General features: G+C 36.2%; 1 protein-coding gene across 1 annotated transcript in view; it reads left to right on the top strand.

Annotated features, from left to right (window-relative positions):
• LOC148956447 (general transcription and DNA repair factor IIH helicase subunit XPD-like) overlaps window positions 1-20,159 on the top strand; it is a 120,923-nt gene extending 100,764 nt beyond the window's left edge. The window contains exons 7-10 of the mRNA XM_089090971.1: window positions 7,304-7,464; window positions 12,151-12,294; window positions 19,058-19,256; window positions 20,150-20,159. Coding sequence (XP_088947097.1) covers window positions 7,304-7,464; window positions 12,151-12,294; window positions 19,058-19,256; window positions 20,150-20,159 — 514 coding nt within the window. The remainder of the gene's footprint in view (window positions 1-7,303; window positions 7,465-12,150; window positions 12,295-19,057; window positions 19,257-20,149) is intronic.
• Window positions 20,160-20,951: the final 792 nt, after the last annotated feature.

Below are 20,951 nucleotides of genomic sequence, written 5' to 3' on the forward strand. Positions count from 1 at the left end.
TTAGAATCTAAAGACTTTCCTCGGAGATTAAACCAGTTTCTTGACCATTTGACTGGGTCTCCTGATTTTCAGACCAGCTAATTCAGGCTATATATTCGTCTGAATTGTTTACTAGAGTTTCAGTTGCTATTATCATGAGTCACTTCGTACATACAGTTTATTCCTGCGAACTGTTTAATTCAGTTACAACTGTTGAAAAAAAAAATATGAACTTGATTTACGATCACACGGTTGATGTTTTGTCTTCTAATTAGTTTTTAGATTTATTATGCTTTATTCATTAATAATTGGGAACGACAATAAACCCATAACTAGATAGAGGAGCTTAACGCTCAGATAGCTGTAACATAGAACTAAGATGTTGGCTTGAAAACTAAAGAGGGGTATGAGTGACAAGATTCGCAAGATAGGCATGAAACTGATAATAAACTTTCAATTATAATAATTACACACCCATGTTCATTAGCCAGCTTATAAATATCTAAGTGAATCGTGCAGAGGAGGTCAATTCTTTACAAATATTTGACTGGGTATGGGGGTTAGGAATGTTTGGGAAAGAAAAAATCTTTATTGAGACGATTTCTTTTTTTCTATTCTGCATGTATTTTCGACTTAAATGACAGCGAAAATACCAAATGCAGAACAATATTAGCTCAATAATTCACCGCGATTCTAGACAGAAGAAAAAATTCTGTGTATTGTGAATTAAAGCAAAATTTGCAACCAAACAAAAGCTTTTCCGAAGCCTAAAGCATGGCTTACTTCTATTTTCTTTCTTATATAGCTTATTTAATTTTTTTTATTCCAATATTAACGGCGCCAGGTACTTCAAAATATCTGATATGCCGCTATTCATTTACCTCGTTCAATGACCTCGAGGTTTAAAATGTCTATTGAACCTTCTTTTGAAGGTGTCAACAGAGGGATTTACAGGGATAATATCCCCAGGAAGATCGTTCCAGATACAAGTGCAACGTCGGATGAAGCTGTTCCAAAAATACTCGGTTCTCGGCGTATCCTCCATTAGATAATATGACCGAGCTGTGTACCTTCGTGTCTGCCTTGTCGGCTGGACAAAGGAGGGCACCATTTGAGAGAGCTCGTCTGAGGGAGGTGAATTCATGTACTTGTAGAAAACAGCCATCGACGCTTCATCAAACCTTTCATTTAGAGGCTGGATTGATTCTTGTGTGGAGGCGCAGCCCGCCCTATTTGCCCTATTCTGGATCTTCTGAAGTGGTGCCAACAGCGTTTTTGGAGCACCAGCATATAGCGGGCATCCATATTCAGCTATAGGTTTGATGCAAGACTTGTAGAGTGGGATGATGGAGCTTGATGGAAGAAGGTTTTTGCAGCGAAGAGTAACTCCCAGCTTTCTTGCGCAGGAGATTCTCACCCGATCAAGGTGGTTGTTCCGAGAGAGATCGGTGGAGAAATGAATCGCAGTAGACGAAGCTCGTTGACTCTCTTTATAGCTTCATTTTTGAAGATGGAACTGGTGTGTTCACGTGGCACCTTTGATCGGGTAATTAGAAGCTCCTTTGTTTTCGATGCATTGAAGTTGATCATCCATGCATCAAACCACTGGCGATCGCCTAGAAGGTTATTTGATTCCAGGTACTGATGAAGTGTTTTATTGGAGACGCTCTCGTAGACTTTGCCAGCACAGGAGAGAAGGCTAATAGGCCTGTAGGAGCCCATGCTCGTTGGATCGCCTTCTGGCTTTAGAGTAGGTATAACATGGGCCGACTTCCATGTTCGTGGGAAGGTTCCGGAGCGAAAGCACAGCCGGAAAAGCAATGACAAGGGTCCATCTAGTTCGGCACTGCAGGACTTGAAGACAACTTTTGGTATGTTGTCAGGACCCTTGGCTTTGGTTACATGAAGACGCTGCAGAATGCAGCATCTTGGGGGCAGAAAATTTTAAGCGTTCCATGACAGTGTCGGTTCGGTCGGAGAAATTTGGCACTTCTCTACCGTCGTCGTCCAGATTCGAGAATTCGGCAAAAGCCTTAGCAAGAGCTTCAGCCTTTGCTTATGGATCTTGTACCACTGTCCCGTTAGTCTGGAGAGAAGGAATTGCGGTCCCCTTAGACGACGGTAAAGCCTCCTTGACAATTTTCCACCAACTCTTTGCCGAAGCAAGTTGAAGCTTGTGGGCGAAATTCTCCTTATACTGGACCCGGGACTGCCGAATCGCACGAACTGCATCTTTGCGTGCATTTATGAATGCAATTCTGTCCTCTTCGCTCATCGAGAGTAGCCATCGCTTGTGTGCCTTTTGCTTTGCTCGGATTGTCTTCTTACACTGGGCGTTGAACCAAGGTTTGTCCTTACTAGACACCTGGATCCGCTTTGAAGGGATATGCTTTATGACAGAGTCAACTATGGCCTGCTGGTACTTTTCTGCATCTTTCTCTGGGCCTTCCAGGAGGAAGGCTCTCCACTGCTGAGAAAAAAGAGTGTTTCTCAAACCGTCCCAATCACCTCTTTTGTATAGCCAGATTGTTCGCTCATGCTTTACTGGAGGTGGAATACGTAGGTTTCCACGTGCAACGACGGCAACGTGGTCACTGGTGAAAGCATGAGCGTCTACCTTAAAGAAGTCAGGGTGATGTGTAAGGAAGAGGTCAAGACGAGATGATCCGTTTGGGCCCTGATACTTGTCGAAAATCGACAAGTTGATCCAGCCCGTAAGACAGAGATAGATCATACAAGTCCGACCCTTCCTTATCAGTATTTTTGCTTCGACGCCACACGCTATGATGGACGGTAAAGTTTCCATGGAGGATAATGGCAGACTTAGCGTACTTGCCCCGAATATATTCGAGGGAGACTTCAAGGTAGCTGGTAATCTGGTAAGTTGGAGGGTTATACACGGTACCGACAATCGCGGGTTTATTTAGGAGGGCCATCCTAACCCACAGAGCTTCTTCGCCTGCTGAATCTGGTATGTTCAGGCATGAATAAGGTATATGTCTCTGTAGATAAACAGCGACACCTCCTCCTCCGTATTTAGCGCCGTCAGTACGGTCTCGATCCCGCCTGAGGAGCGTTTATCCCTGTATGGCAACCTCACTGCTCTGTATTTCTTGATTTAGATTGGTCTCAGTGATGCACATGATAGATGGCTTCATCGAGTTCACTAAATGTAGGATCGGGTCAAACCTAGATCTGAGACCTCGTACATTGCAGTGGGCTACCGTAAACAGGTCCGTTTGGATGGTCGGTGGACGTGCTACAGGTCGTCGTCGAAATTGCTGTTTGGTCCGAGGCTTTTTGTTGATAATCATAACCAGGTAAAAGAAGCTTTGCCGGGTGGTTAGCCCGACAAAGCCGATAAATCCATTGTCATGCATCATTAGACGGGGAACGGTGCCATCTGCCAACGCACCTCATTACCGCATCTTCAACATGGAGGTGGTACCCCATAATGGGTTAGTAATTGTCGCCTGTAATTGTCGCCTGAGACTCAATAGCTAATATATTTTTTAAATTGTTCATAGATTCTTCACTGGTATGTTTATCAACTTAAAATTTTAAAACTAAATCTGAATTTAAGTCAATACTTCTGAGAAAAGAGGATTCAGAAAGTTGGGCTGAATCTCTACTGACTTGGGTGCTGTGGATTTTGGAGCATTGACTTTAATTTATGCAAGTCTTCAAATCACTATGATGTGACCCCCGGGATTGGGGTAAATAAATTTTGTGGAAATCTATTTACAGTTATACAGATCTCTCTGTCCATTTGACTCTTTAAGCTTAACCATAGTGGACCCAGATCCAAATGAGTACCTGGGGAAATCTGGGAGAAAAATGGGAAATGTTGGTTGATTTGCCCCCAAACAACCATTGCGTTCTCGACAGAAGGCAAAGAATCAGAAGATCGGTACCTCTGCAACCCATTGGTCAGCACGCGAAAATGTTTATGTTATTTCACTTCTGCCCCCCCCCCCCCCAAAAAAAAATATCTAAGATCCATCAGTATTTTAGAAAGGTAAAAGAAATGATAGGTTCTTTACATAAAACAATAATACAATAAAAATTGCTGCGTCACCTGAATATCTATTCAAGAATATTTCAGCTTATTCTCTGCCTCGTTAACAATAAAGAGTTGGTGAATATTACGTGACTTTTTGGTTTCTAATTTTTAATCCAATGGGTCAATGAATAAGTTACAGTTTTTTTCATCTTAGGTTATACGACAAATTTCTCTCGTAGTTTTGAGCTTCTTTGAATTGTGTATTAATAAATTTAGCATAAGAAACAAATGGCTCCTGTGTTTCAGCTGTTCTTCTGAAAAAATGGGACGAACAGTCAAACTTTCGCGTAAAGAACAAAGTAGTGAGGAGAGGGCAACCCTTCGTATATGGAATAATTTCTGTTCGGTTTGAGTTTCAATGTTGCTCCATACTTTCAGGAAAAAAATAATTTTAATTTAATTTTTGATCGTATTTCAAATAATACCGGCAAATCTATCTCACCCTCCATGAAATTTTCTCCCCCCCCCCCCCTAACAGGAAACCCCTCCGTGAAAAATTCAACCAACATAAAGTGCACCCACTCCTGTCAAATTCCCTCCAGACAGTTCCATCGTCGCTGAAAATACCCCCCTCGTAAAATTTCTTGCGGACGATTCAGCCTGAAAAATTCTCCATAGCATACTTTTATTTGAAAAAAATACTTTGATTTCTAATCGGTTTCTCAATCCCTCTGGAAATGCCCCCTTCTTTGGAATTTTTTTCCGGGAAAGCATAACACGTCAATAAGGGTCCCCAGATAATTTAGCCGGGACATCGATTTTTTTAAATTTCCCCTAAAAAATTTACCCCGGAAAGTTCCCTCTCCAAAGAAGATCCTCTTTATGGAATTCCACCCCCAGCACAAAATCTCCCCGCCCCTCCAAAAATGTCTGTATACCTCCCAATAACAAATACTATACATAAACAATGGATAAATTTCATAACTTATAGGGCTCTCCTCAAGGACTGCGGGGGGTCATTTTACCGTTAAAGACATAATTATTTGATCTTTCAACTACGCTGAACAAAATGGCTATCCAAAAATTTTGATCAGATAACTTTGAGGAAAAAGGGAGTGAAAAGGGGGCAAGTTGCACTCCTATCTTTTTGGTCTCTTAAAAAGGGCACTGGACTTTTTAATCTTCTAGGACCATAATTTTGATACGATAACTTCTGGGGAAAAGAAAAAAAAAACAAATAAACACGGCATCTGTGATTTTTCTTCAGGAAAAATACCAAAATTCTACATTTTGTATTATAGGAGCTTGAAACTTCTACAGTAGGGTTCTCTAGTATGCTGAATCTGATGGTGTGATTAATTAAAATATCTTAAATTTTCCCTCCTATTTCAAAAATCATGCAAAGTTTCTCAGGCTCGTAATCCTTGATGTGTAACACTAAACTTGATGAATTATGTATAACTGGAATCAGCATAATAAGTTGATTTTTTTATGTATCTATTAGTTTCCTAATTCAGTTTTTTTAGAGTTTTGGTTACTATTTAGCCGAGTCGCACCTTACTTACAGTTCGTTATTACGAACTGGCAGATTATTATCTGAAGTTACTTCAACACCTTTAAGGTTTCAATCTACTTTTTTTTTAAAAGTGTTTCATTTTTGAAAAAGCTTTTTTATATTGATTAATATAGTAGAATAGGATATATAAACAGGAAATAAGATTTGTGATGCTTAAGGAAGCGTTGACAACCTGCTTAGGTTTGGAAGGTTCTAGTTATAGTGGTATTTGCATCTGTAGAACCAACTGATGGAGGCAATAGTGATCAAGGTATATTTTACTAAAGTCGAAAAAAAAGGAGAAAATGGATCCCAGCTAGAAGGATTTTTTATTCGTGGACTTTAAGACTATTAGGGACGTACCATATTGGAAGTTTCAAAAATTTGGCCACTATAATGTTTAGTTGCGTTGATAAAACAATGCCCGAGCGCTTTTTCGCAACAATTGTCTGTAAAGCAGATCAAAGACAGCTGAGACTGTGCCAAAGTTTGCAAATTCAGCTTTATAATCATCATCAATTATTTTATGCTAAATACAAACAAAAACGAGCGAAAAAAAACTGAGTCCCTAAAAGCAAGATTTTAGAGAAAAATGTTTTATTCTTTATATATTTTGTTAACTTGGTTATCAGATGTTTTAAAAATGATGCTTAACAGAAGCTGTTTTAATAATCGATTTAACTTTTAAATTTTCTATTTAGTTTCCTTTGCTTTTTACCGTATATTGTTTTTATTTTGATACACCATCATTTTATTTTGAATCAGCTTTTAAAATTGGAAAACCTTTTAACGCTTATAGAATTCTTCTTCAAATGGGTAAACCCAACAAGATAGTTTTGTACCAAAAGGTGTTTTATTGCGTCTGAACTCAGTTTAAAATGTATAAAATGTTGAAAATGGCTTACCTTGTCTGAGTATCAATCATGGCATATTGCAATGCAAAACGTGTATTTTTTGAACATACAACATAGGAATTCTAAATGACTGCTTTATCACGAGTTTTTAGGGTCGCCATGAAATGCAACCTGATGAAGTTTTCAGGAAAATTAAAACTTTAGAAGCCATTTCTGTGAAGTAAAGGAGTAATTAAACATAAAGCAGAAATATACTAATCAGATTTTGTTGCTTTTGTTAATTCCAATGTTTTATTGGAGGACGGATCAGCTCCGTCATGCACATATCAATCTTCTCTACCGACAGTGGGTATTGAAACAGATATTTTATTTTGTCGAAAAAGTGATAATTAACTTCATTGATAATTTGCTACAGTTTTAAAACTTCTAACTGGGAAACTTATAGATTAATCACGTAATTGCTTTTGGTTTAAATATGTCTCCCTCAATCGTGTTGTACTCTTCAAATGGATAATTGCATTGATGTTTTGGGGATTGTCAGTTTAAGATAAAAACTAACAGACACAATATCTTATAATATAATCATATTTTGTTAATTAAGTTCAGTCTCCTTTATGTACTTGGATAAGTCCATGTATTAATATATCGCGTATACAGAGAGCAGTAGGAAAACCCCTTATTCGAAACTGTGTAGCCTTAGTGGCTTCTATATGCATTTTTTTGTTATTTTGGCTCTTTCTTCTTTGGAAAAAATCCTCTGATTTCCCTCTGCATAAAGCTGAACCTGTCTGCACCTATGTAATTATTACTCATTTGTAAATTTTACTATTATGTTAGAGAAACAGATATGCAGCAAATAAACACTCTTCACAGTGACGAAAATTTTAACAAAACATTTACTTGAAACCTTAGACGACACCTACAACCGAATAAAAGAGAACATAAGCGTTTGGAGTATGATCTCCATGGAGCTGGCAGCAGTAATTATGAATGTGACAATCAATTGTGCAGTTGTAGCGGTTGTAAATCTACCAATATTACAGATAGCGAAGATTCTGATGATTCTGGCTTGCGTAAGTCAAAAGTCCCTACATATTTGTGAGTTAATAAACTGGAAATAAGTCTAGTAACTAAAACCAAAACGCCACTTACGCTTTATTGAAAACAATTCTTTATTCGAGCAGAAAGGTTTTATATGTCATAACATCAAAAAAAGGAAAGAAATACGTTGATTTCAAGAAACCCAAATTTGAGTTTAATAAGATGGCTATTAATTTTTCAAAAACTCCTTAATTTTGTAATTATTAACGATATAAAGCAAAAAAAAAATTTAAGTTTGGTTTGTTTTCATTAAAGTGGAAATGACGTTCTGCTCTTTACATGGTATAGAGGGGGTCAGCCCTACTCCTGTTTAAAGCAGTTTTTTTTAGCTTTTAATTCAAGTTTATTATCAATATTAGTTTCTGTTTGTTTTGGGTTTCTCTCATTTATTGATAACAATTTATGTTCATTTTATACTTTTTACTTCCTTTTTACTTTATATTTACTCGTGTAAGGTTTAAAATAGCTCTTGGTTTGTCTTTGAAAAAAGGTTTTTTGTGGTAAAGGTTTTAAAATTATTTTTCAAGTAAGCCCTGTAGTCTAGTTATAGTACTATCTTGTCCTTGATCCAGGACGAAGACTGAGCAGCTATCTCTGGTGGTAGGAGGAAGAAAGTTTTTGGATTCAACTCATTTCATAATGTGGGGCCTTTTAAAAACAATGATTGACATCAATTCTGATTTTGTTTCTTTTGTATACTAGCGTCTACCACAACCTCCTGAAAAGCGACCTTTATATTCAAATGGAGTACCTTCCAAAAGTCACTAGAAGATTAAGATTTATGCCCAAAATTTCAATTTCTGAAATTAGAAAGAAACTTTCGTTGTTGAAGAGAACATCAGTGGCAACCTGTAATATTCCTATTGCGGACGATTTCTATGGTATTCCTATTATCTTACTAAAGATTTGTGAAAGACTGATTGTCCTCTCTTCAAATTATTTACAATGATGTCACTGGATGTTTGCAAAAAAAAACTGGAATATCGGGAAGCAAGTAATAAGAAGCAATTGGGACTTCCCGAAGTGTTCAACTGATCACTACCTAAGGAGTTTATTATGTTTTAAATTTTCTAGATGAGGCCGTGAAATTGATATATTCGATCGCCATTAATTTAAAAAAAAACTTTTAATATCGTTTTTGAGATATTGCCAAACATTCTTTTCCTCCACATTATCAGAAAAGAGACCTTAGATTGCCTGAGAATGGCATTGATAAGACAAAACAGAGAGTTTAAAATATAAATTTGGATTAAACTCTAAAATTTAAATCAAAATAATTTTTTGTGCAAAATCTCAATCGCATGTTTTTAAAACGTCAAAGGAATCTGAAGTCTAATCTTTCTCCATGTTTTGATTTCCTTATCTTGTAAGCTGCGTTTCAGTTCTATAACTACCCTCTACCAATGTGGCAATTCATGAGGTCTCTTCCCTTTATTCTACTTCTAATAAAAAACTTTATTTACTTCAGCTTTACTATTGTTTTCCCTTCGATAGTATCGCAACAAAAGCTAGCTGTCACTTTTTATAATCAGACCTAATAAAGCTTTTGAAAGCCTGCTATGGGCATGCGGATCAGAGTACGGGCTTATGATCCATCCCAACAAATAAAAGGCGTATTTGCCTAGCCTCCATCAGCTTTTTCTGCCTAATAAATCCCTATGGAAGTGTCAACGCATAAGCCTCACGAAAATTAGAGTGTACGAGACGATCGTCACCTCTTATATAGGTGCGCAACATGGATTGTCAAAGTTCAAAATAGTAGAAAGCTGTATGTCTGATCACGATTCTCTGTTTCGTATTCTATGCGTCCAGTGTCATTAATGAGTATCCAACAAGGAGTACACAACAGTTTTCAGTCTCAGAAATTGTAAGATGACGGCTTATGTGGCTCTGTTCTCTGTTCTGTTCTGTTCTCCAGCTCTAAATGGGTACCTGGAGAAATCTGGGGAAGGTAAACAGGAAGGGTTTGCGAAAGCATAGGTTGGCTGGCCCCCAGCCCCCCATTGCACTTCCTGGCTGAAGGGCCATGAAACGGAGATCAGCACCGCCGGTTTGGACCTTAAGGGTCTAGTGCCGCATCCTTTACCTCTTTACCTTTATGTGGCTCTGCCTTTGTCTGCGCCGTAAAGTTTACTTATGTATATCGAAATTCCCTACTAAAGTACAGCCGCTTGAAAACTTGAAACCTTTACCTGGAGCCCAGAACAAAGATTGGTGGTAACTAATGAAAAACGACGTAAAGTTGTTTGGAGGCTTCAGCCTCTTCGGTTGGCTCTGGCACGGTGATTGGCTCTACTTTGTCGAAGCCGTTGCACATAACTGTTTCTCATGGAAAGCTCCTGTTGAAAAACAGGTTATGGGTGCTGGGTGAGGAGGAATAGCGTCTAGTTCCTGTCAAAAGTTCCCAATTGCAATCCAAGGGGTCTTTTCTGTAATTTGAAATAGAAGTTATCGTTCCGCAAGTGAAGATGACAAACGCAGCAATAATTGTAAATTTAAAAGCAATATAAATTACTCTTTATTCAAGTGGTTCACACAAATACAATTAGATTTTACGCTTTCTTCTTATTTAAGTTGCCTCACACCATTTAGAACAGTCGCACGGGAATGAGGAATAACATGTATAACAGGCTTTCTGAATACTTCCAGAATGAAACTTCCCCAATTACCCTATTGGTAAATCCTGCATTTTAAAGGCCAAATAGTGTAATTTACAATCCTTGCCTGGTGACTATGTAGAGCATTACATCCTTGGAGGCAAAGCTAGTAAACTTTGTAAGAGTTTTCAATAAAATTGTTGTTTTTTTTTGTTTTTTTTTTTCAACACGAATGTGGAAATAGAGTATATAAAAAGGGTAAGGGTGGCAAGTGGCTCTTCGATAGCTCTTCAACATCCCCTTCAACATCTCTTGAAAGATTCAACTTAATACCTTCAGCCGTTCCTTGGATATTGCCTATACGCCCTTTGACAACCAGGATGTACACAGTGTGTTTTATTGTGTTCATGATCCATTTCAAATACGTGGAAGATTATTTTATCTCTATAGCTATAGTTATTTGACCTTTAGACCATTTTAAAAAAGATGACTATTTTCAAAATTTAGTCGAATGCTCTGGGAAGGAGGGTAGCTAAAATAGGTATGGGAGAAGGACTGGTTGTCCTCAGCCCATTTTTTCAACGTCACCCGCAACATTTTCTAAAAAATTCAACTTAATACTCTCATCTATTCTTAAAATATTGCTTATCCTCCATTTTGATAGACTTGATGCAGGCAGTACCTTTCGATTTAGTTTAACACGCCCCTCAACATACTCCAAAGTTTCAACTTAATGCATTTAATCTTTACAGAGGCACCCAGGATCAAACGTTCCCCCTTTTCATATTGATAAATCCTGCCTGTGAAAAATGGTCAAACTGTATAGTTTACAATCCTTACCCTGGGGTTTTGGGGGTATGACTTCTAGAGGCCAGATTTATTGACTAGTTGGAATAAAATTGTAATTTTAAAAACTGGATCAGTGTTGAGCAGAAGGCGTAACTAAAAATGATAATAAAAGGTTTTCTTCTAATTTCTCTTCAACATCTCTACAAAACACACCGAAAGTTGCAGTTTAATACCTTTAGCCGTTTCTTAGATGATGCTGTAATTCCCTCTTCATAACCAGCAAGCGCAAAGTGTGTTTTGATTGTGTTCAGCATTCCTCTCAACATTTTCTTAAAGTTTCACATTAAAGGACCTAGGACGAAATATAATCTCTATTTTGCAAAAAAAACCTAATATGTTTACAAAAAATAACTTTCATAATATACAACCCTTGTCTCGTGGGCTAGGGAGTATAAAGCCCAAAGGTATAGTTTTTAAACTTTTGACGATATTGAGCAGCATAAAAATCTCAAAATTGTGATAGGATGCATTTGAGGAATAAGGGCGTAGGGGGGGGGGGGAGATTGACATCTGATCACTTATTACTCTTATAAAGCACAACCAAACTTTTGATTTCCTTTTGAATGAGTCCCCTCTAAAGTTTATATGGCTGCCCTTTCCATAGACAGCTTAAATAACTTACAGTGTTTGACCCGGTGGCTGTTGGGGATTTTGTTAACCCCTGAGGTACAATTATTTGACCTTTGGATTATTTAGTACAAAATGGCTATCTCAAAATTTTTATCAGATTCATTTGGGGAAAAATAGGTGGGGGGGGGGGGGGGTTGCCCCCGATCATATTTGACTTTTAAAAACAATACTAGATATTGAAATTTCTAATCAAATGAGCCCCTTCCATATAAAGTGCCTCTGGTAAACAAATGACAATAGATAGTAATAACAGGTTGAAGCCATATGGCTCTTTACTTACGTTCAATGTTGTAATTACTGCAACAAAAATGTTTGCAATATATTTCCTTGCCAGTAAAGTCCAAATGAACCAATAGACTTTAGATTTTTACGGATAAGGGAGGAGGAAGAGCTCAGTAGCCAAACTCTTATTTGTAATATTATTTGTTCCTTTCAAGTTGACTTGAATAATCAATTTAGTTTTTACTCGTTTGAAGATGTATTTAATCATTTGTATTTTTACCTGTTATCTCTATTTTTTCTATTGTTGCTTATTTAATTTCTATTTATGTTGTTTTTGAGTGCTTTTGGGTTTATTTCTAGAACATTCCAGCCAAGGTTTCAAGAGGAAGCTCTTGACTGATTCCCAGAAGAATCCAGCCAATATTCCTAGAGGAAGGCCTCGAAAGATGACTGACACAGAGATTATTGTAAATCCTATGGCTCCTGATGACGATAGTCGGCTAGGTAATATAGAGGAAATAGATCTAGTAACTAAAGCCAGAACGTCACTTGCACTTTACTGAAAGCAATTCTTATTTCGAGGTGCTAGGTCTTATTTGTCATAGCATCAACAACAACAAAAATCATCATATTAACCAAGATTGTTGAAAAGATCTGATGAAGTGTAGATTTTTTGTTTAATATATGTTAATATTTATTCGAGAAAATCTCACTAATTTGGGATTTATGAAAGGTGTATAAGGAAAAACATTTAACATTTTGTTATATTTTGTTTCTGTAAAGTGGAAATGAGATTTCGGTCTTTTCAAGGCTTAGAGGCCTGCTCCATTTTGTGATAGCCTTTGTCTTTTAAGTATAAATTGATTTTTAAAATTAATTTGCTATTGTTTCTGGTTTCACTTATTTAATAATGGCGTTCTATGTCCACTTTAAACTTTGATTACTATTTGGCCTTATACCCGATCGTCTTGGGTTTAATGTAGCTCTTAGCTTAAAAAAATCTTTCGTGGAAAAGATTAAAAAAATTATTGCTCAGGTAAGCCCTGCAGTCTAGTTACAATACTATTTTGTCCGCGATCCAGCAGAAAACTGACCATGTATCTCTGCAGGTAGGAGGTAGCAGATATTTAGATTCAACTGATTTCATGAGGAGGGGCCACCAGAAAAATCAGTGATTGTCACCAACTTTGGTTGAATGGCATTGATCTGACAAAATAGGGTGGTTCATAATTTCAATTTAGATTGAATTCTAAAATTAAAATAATTTTGTGTGCACCATTGTAAGGAGGCCTTATTTTTGTGGAAAATTGGTAACTCAATTTCAGTAAAAGTTGGAATCTCCTTACTCTAATAGATCAGAAACTCAAGCTAATTTGAAATTGTCGCTTTATTTCTCATCTATTAGAGAAAGGGGGTTCTAACTTTTACTGGAATTGAGTTACCAAATTTACACAAAAATAAGGCCTCCTTACAATCTCTCCCACTTAAAATCTTAGTATAATTTTTGTTTTAAAAGGAATAAAAGAAAAGAAACACAAATTTTATAAGATCCATTGTAACTCAATTTCTTCTTGTACTTCTAAATTGAACCCCTGAGACTTTTGGTCTCGATTATCTGTTTACAAAATTTCTTAATTTTTTTAATATCATTCCTACTAAAAGAAGTCCTATTATATATATATATATATATATATATATATATATATATATATAGGAGTGTAAAACTATTGAAGGTCGATGTCCAATATGTTGTTACTTCATTCCCTTTTTCTTCTTGCAAGGAAACTCGTATTTGCCTCACTTCATCTAGGCCAATGGTTGAACTAACCCTATTCTGACAGTAAATAGAAAATAAATATTCAATTTCGTCTTCCGAAATGTAGTAGACTGTTTACTCTTTTATCATGACTTTGGCAAAAGTTATTAAAAAGAATACTTGAGTACAACTTGGCCTTAGTATAAGCTTTTCATAATATCCTCTCGAAGTTTCAGGTTTTCTTTTTCCTTTTATAATTCAAGCATTTCGTCACCAAGTAAAATTAAGGCTCAGTCATAACTCTTGTCTTTTATTGACAGTCATGACTCTACTCTGGTGAGGATATTAGAGACACTTTTCCATATTATAAGTGAATCCTTTAAAAGGTATTTAAAGGTGCTTAAAGGTTCAGTAACAATGGAAGACTTTAAAAACCAAAGGGAAATAACAAATATATTCTACGATGAAAAAAAAAATCTGTACCTGTTCTCTATTTTGAAAAAAATCAATTTATGAAGTTTTGAACCTTTCGAAGATACAGAACACATTTTTTTGTCAGAAAAATCACAAATTATTACTAGTTTAAGTTTGTGTGGTTTTGGCCTTTCCTCGGTTTTGGCCTTTTCCTCGAAAATAAAGGAAATTTAGATTTCGTGCTTAAGTATTAAAGTTTACATTGAAGTTTAACGTGGGTAATAGTTAGCACTCATGAATCAACTTAAAATATTTTTTTTGTATAACATAGTTTTCCAAGAACCCATTTTTTTTTTATGGTCTGAGATTCGCTCTTTACTTGGTTATAGCTACTGCTGCATCAACGGTGTCCAAGCTTCATTGAATACGGATAATCACTAAAGCTGTTGTAGTATCTCATCTTTGGACAGAGGGTGTTAGTTCTGTTGTGTTTAAAAAGGCAAGACAAGTAGCGATCAACTTAACTCTCTGGTTGTTTCATATTTCTATTCTCACCTAAGCGAGTGAGCTCTCGTGAGCTGCTAAGTAAGCTTGTGAAAGCATATATAGCCATCACTATCTCCACCAAAGTTACTCATAGGCAAATGGATCCATGTAAACTGCACATTGGTAAAGCTACAACTTGAATTTAAGGTTGTAAAGTAAGTACTTTTGGAAATAGATTATGAGTTGATACTTGAGAAATTTTTTTAGCTGGTTCACCGATCTCACCTCGTAGAAGCTTACCACCATCTACGCTGTGCTCGATCTTGGGTAGGTAGGTCTACTGGAAAATTTAGTCACATCTTCTAAAGATCATTCGTGGGGCATATTCGTGGCAGAGACCTCGAGCGGATTGAGAGTATATGATATGAGCTCTTAGATGTAATTCAGACTCTAAAAGTCCAGCGGTTTAGTTAACTAAAAGAACAGCTAACTAAAGTGGCTCAGCGGAATGTTGAAAAACACTTGAAACTGGTGCTATTGATCTCAATTTTCAAAGTGGGCTGTAACTGTAAACGAAAATTTTCGAAAGAGCCCTCAATCTTAAATTTGTAAGAGCATCCAGTGACCTTTAGGCGTTTAGGGAAACTAGAGTTTTCAATTGTCGCTTTATGATCATTCAGTGACCTGCGGGCGCTTCGGGGAGAAAGAAAAAACTGAAAATAAAAACAAAGGAGACACATCAGCGCTACCCATGCTAAAAATACCAGCTTCTTGTATTTTGATGGTGAGGGACTGTATTCCTCCGATTAGGTGTTTTTGATCATGGTGATTCTGATGGTGTACTTTTTATTTCGATATAACGCCATTGTAGAGATATTTCGGTATTTTTTGTCGAAAATTAGGGAAATTAATTTTTTGCTAAAATTTTATATTAAAGTTTAAGGTGGGTAATAGTTAGCACTCCTGAATCAGTATATTCGCTCTTTACTTGGTTGCAGCTACTATTGTATCCTTGGTGTCTAAAATTCATTGAATAAGGACAATCAATAGAGCCACCAACCCGATGTAGAAAGTGGCATAGCAGAAGTTTGGCAAACAGTTTAAATTGGTGCTATTGATCTCAATTTTCAAAAAGGGCTCTAACTGTAAACAAAATTTTTCAAAAATACCCTCAATCGTCTCTCTAAGAGCACCCAGTGACCTGCGGGTGTTTGGAAAAAAAAGAAGAAATTGAAAATAAAGGAAAAGGAAACATATCAGTTCTATCCATGCTAAAAATAAGATCTTCTTGTGTTTTTTGGGTGAGGTACTATATTCCTCCCTTGAAAATAAGAAAAATACATTTTTTGCTCAAAAGTTACATTTAAGTTTAACGTGGGTAATTTTTAACTCTCCTGACTTTGTATCAAATAAATTTCTTGTATAGAATATTTTTTTAACAGATTTTTTAGTTTCGGTTACTATGGTCCAAGATTTGCTCTCCTTGCTGCAGCTACTGCTATATCCTTGATGGCTAAAATTAATTAAATATGGAAAATCACTACAGCCACCAACCTGATGTAGTATCTGATCTTTGGACAGAGGATGTCAGTCTATTTTGTTTAAAAACCAAGAAAAGTAGTCATCAACTTTACTCAGACTTTCTGGTTCTTTCATATTTCTACTCTCGTCTCTAAGGGAGCGAGTTCACATGAGGTGTTCAGTAAGCTAGTGAGAGACTGTATAGCCTCCACTCTCTCCACCTAAGTCAATCATAGGCAAACGGATTCAAGCAAGCTACATGCTAGTAAAGCAACAATTTGAATTTAGGGTTGTGAAGGAAGTACTTTTTCAACTGGAATGAGAGTTGATTCCTTAGAGAATTTTTGAGCTAGTTCGCCAATCTCACCTCGCGGAAGCTTACTAGCTCCTTCACCAGAACGTACCCTTTGCTCGATAGTTGCCTCTTCAAAAGATCCCAAACGACTGTATGTGCTCTGAAGAATCAACCATTCCAGCTCGGACAGGTCCAGTTCTCTGATCTTTATATCTCGAATTTCAAGATCATAAATTTTCTGAAGGGCAGACTTTCTGAAGAGGAAGGAACTAATCATGGTTTTTATGCTATTCCAGCGAACTTTCATGTCATGAAATATATCACGACCCAGCCCTATGTTTGCAAAGACCTTCAAATGTGTCATTATGGACATTTGATATTTTTAGTAACTTCTGGGTTTTACATAACTTCTGCTGTGCAGTATTTATCGGCGCTGGCTCTATGTCTCCAGTGCTGCCTCCAGAATCAAATTTAGTTTTAGCCCTATCGTTAGATGTAATGTCTTCACCTGACTCACCTGGATCATCTATTTCAGATGTGGTGTCAGCAATTTCTTTCCTATGTGACATCGGGTAGGTCATCTTCGACTCCATCTTCAGCTCTCGGCTCTTGCTTCCTCGTCTTCGGCTCCTGCTTTCTACTATAGTCATCATTCATATTAGAGTCACCTTCAGCTACTTGTTATGTGTCAATTTCTACCCAGGACTTAAGAGCATTGGTTACAAAAAGCTGGAGACAATCTCCAAAGCTTGAAGACCTTTCAATCTCCCAATGTGACTGGCTTTAACAAAATTTGAACCAGATTCGCATGTTACACAAAAAACTTTGTTTTCAATTGCATATGTTTTCAGGTTCACTCTAATAGCTGCGAGTATATTTTCAGCTGCGTGTCTAACTTTCAAGCTTTTGAAGTGTAATATGTAACTCTGGACGGCCCATTATCCCCTTATTTTCTTAAGATGCACAGTTACTGCCAGGCAGCCCATCCCTATATATGACCAATTGTCCAAGGTCAACGAGACTTTTTTGACCTCTTTCTATTTTCAACTTCATATGTTTATTTTTCTTTTCTTGAAAGATGTTTCTCTTGATTGTACGAAAAGATGGAGCGAGCAGACTACCGTTGCAAGTTTTAACAAGTCCGCTCATGTCACTGTGGTCGAATACAGACTGGAGTATTTTGTCTACAAGTACTGCTCTGCAGAGGTGGATCCAGGGTTTATATTTTTTAGGGTGGGGAGGGCAAAATAAATTGATCCGATTAACTTGCGTTAGGTCAAGTTTAATTAATGCAATCTTGCGTTAATTAAGTAAATTACTCTACTTTGGACTACATTAGGGGAGTGCGCGTCCCCCTTGCCCCCCTTAATCCGTCACTGCTGCCCTGACAACTGCTTTTTCAATTTCACTTGATTAGAACGGTTGCACAGTATCATAGAATGAATACCTACTAATTTATTTCTTTGATTTATATCCAGAACTCCTTTGGATTATTTCTCTATTCTTCAAACTTCTCATTTTCAGAAAGCAAATCATTTTCTGTATAAGAAACAGCAATTATGGGACACCTCACTTTACTATTTGTTTCTCGGGATGTTAGTAAGGGAGAAACAGATACTTTCACCTTTAATTTGTCAAAATTCTCAAGATGATTGATGAAAGTTGTTGTTTTTCTTAGTAATTGATGCATGAGCAGGTACAAGTGGAAAATAGGAGATCAATTTTTGTAGTAACTTTTGTGTTTCAAGGTTTTTTTTTGGTAGAAATGTTAAAAAAGATTTGCAAAAAAATCTAAATAAATCAATCTTTTGTCTCCTTATGCTACTACTACTGCTACTATTAATTCAGAGCAGCACCAAGCCTCCTGAGGCCAACACGGCTACATAAGCTCCTTCTCCATCCAAATCTTTTCAAAGTCTCTCTCTTTACACTCCCAGAAGCTTCCCATTTTCCTTAAATCTTACTTTATGACATCCTCCCACCCCAAACCCGGAAGACATGCTTTGTCTTCTTATAGATACCTGCTTTTTCATCAATCATTCAGAAGAACACATATTCTAGGGGGAGAGCGGTGTGGCTACTTTACCATGAATTTTTGTCTCATGGATACAGAAAAAAACTAAGAAAGTTCTAAGATTTTGGGTTCAGCTAACTTTATACTGGGATGGCTAACCTTTTCTGATCATGTGAGTTTATTCACAACAATGCAAACTCAAGCATACACTCAACCTTTTGCCTCTAGATCGTTATTCCTTGTTATTTGAGACCACCCTTGTTTCTTTTCTTTTCGTTTTCTTCGATTATACAGATGCTCCAACCTTTTGTCACCACTACCAGATAGCAGGGCAAAAGTTTTCTGAAATTAATTCACTAGACAATACTCAAAACGTAAAATTAAAAAAAAAAGCGGATACAGGCAAAAAACAGAAACAGAGAAAAATAGGTTAAGAAAAAACAGAACAGAAACCGGTTTGCCAAAAACAGATGACTTATTTCTGTTTTCCGTTCCGTTTCTTTTTTCCCTTTTTTTTATAAACAGAAATAGGTGAGACAAAAATAGGAACAGAAATAAAAACAGAAACAGTGCCGAAGCTTAGTGACGACCTCCTTCCATATTTAGACATAGGTACGGGATGAACGACTTCCTTCAATTTGATTGCGTAGGCATGGGGTGACGATTTACAGGGTGATAACCTCCTTCCATATATGGTATCTACTATTCATGTCTTTTGTGTTTTGTGTTATGTCTAACAATATCATGCTCGAGTAGTAAACTGATTTTTTTTTTTTTTCAGGACCTGTTCCACCATGTATCGAGAACCACAGTGACTTTCTGGATTCCATGAGCCGTTTTATCCATTATTTGGATTGTAAATTAAATGTAATAAGATCAGAAATAAGATTATGGAAGGATTTGACTACGGATGGAAGTTATTTGACTACACCAGAGATATTGTTTGAGGATTTGGCATGCAAGGAAAAAAAATCGCTCAGGTATTTATTTTTAATATTCTATTCATTATGTATCGGTAATATGTCGTAAAAGCTTGTCAAGTCTCAATTAGCCGACTATTCTCGCAAGCTTATTAGTTTTGTTTTATATTAATTCGTAAGATTTTATTTCATTCTAGCTAGGCTAAGCCCATTGCGACTATTCACAATATTGCAATTGATTATGTCTCTTTCCTTGCAATTCTTTACAGCCTGCTACAGTAGGGTATTGTATAGGCTTAAATTAACCCAGCTCTTCAGAAAACCCGTACCCTTATAACTATCAATTAAAAAAAAAACAAAGTATTTCCGAGGGAAGTAAAGAGGGAAGTTTAAACTTAAAACAAAAAAAAATTATTACTTCCCAGCCTATCTAGCATATATCAATAAAACTAGTGCAAATAAATCAACTGGTGGTATTTCCGTATGTTTGTAGAATTACAGAAAATTAGTGCTTTACTGAAAACACAAAACAATATAGTATTTTCGGCACGGTAAATGTAATCTATTTAAGGAGACTTTTAACACTATAAAAGTAAAGTATTTTTAGATTGGTGCTTTATTTATTTTTCGTTTAATTTGGCAACACTTCTGCACAATGAGCTCAATTCAATAATTGACTGTTGTTTTGGATCTGAAAAGAACATTTCATGATTTTTTTGTAGACATAGTTGAAGTGAAGGAATCTTATTAGTAATAAGACTATAGACTCACTTTAGAATTTGTATCACAACTTTAAATTCTCCGTTTTTTTTAGAGAAATAACTGGATTTCCAGAGTTCATATTACGGTTGATATTTCTTCATTTCGAGTAATACTGGGTGAAACCAAGATGTTATATGATAATTCAATCCATTATTTGCTAAACATATTATTTTTATGCTTAAATTTTTTAGATTATTTTAATTATATACTGAAAGTTACTTATGTTACAGCTACTTTAATACTATGAAAAACGTTATAGATTAGTTTGTTGTTATGAAGCTACGCATTTACTTTTGACTCAGAAATCAATATTCTTGTTTTTTATACTTGACTTTTGTGTTTTCAGTAAAACGCTAGTTTTTATAGTCCTAAAAGCATAGGGAAACAGGATTAGTTGGTTTATTCGTACTAGTTTTATTGATATATATTAGATAGGCTGGGAAGTAATAATTTTTATTCATTTTAAGTTACAAATTCGCTCTTTGCTTCCCTCGGAAAAACTTTGTTTTTTTAATTAATCTTTTCTCGTTTTTGATCAAAATTTAATTTCAAAACAACAGTGCCATGATTTTTTTTTTTTTTACGGAATAATTTCTGTTCGTTTTAAGTGTTAATGTTGCTCTTTAGTTTCAGTTGGAAACTTATTCTTCTATATGATTTCTAATGACCTCCAATCTAGGGTAGATAAGACACCTCGATCCTTATTAAGGAGCTGAAAGAAGAAGCTGTACAAGGACTGAAGAAAAAAATAAGTTTATAATAATAAGAGTGGAAAGAGAAATCATAACAGTCTGTCGTTTTTTTTTGTAAATTAATTAAAAAAAAACTTCCCTAAAAATAAATTTTTCAAAGAAATGTAAAGGCCATTTTAAACTTAAGCTCAACAGATACAAATACCTGTTAAAATTCAAACTCGAAACGGCCAGAAACTACTTTTAAAGAATAAATGAAACCCAAAACGGACAGAAATTAAACAAACAATCATAGCGAAAA

This window comes from Artemia sp. Qi Xiang Cuo, chromosome 1 (assembly GCF_049724085.1).
Source record: "Artemia sp. Qi Xiang Cuo chromosome 1, ASM4972408v1, whole genome shotgun sequence".
In the NCBI taxonomy this organism is placed as follows: Eukaryota; Metazoa; Arthropoda; class Branchiopoda; order Anostraca; family Artemiidae; genus Artemia; species Artemia sp. Qi Xiang Cuo.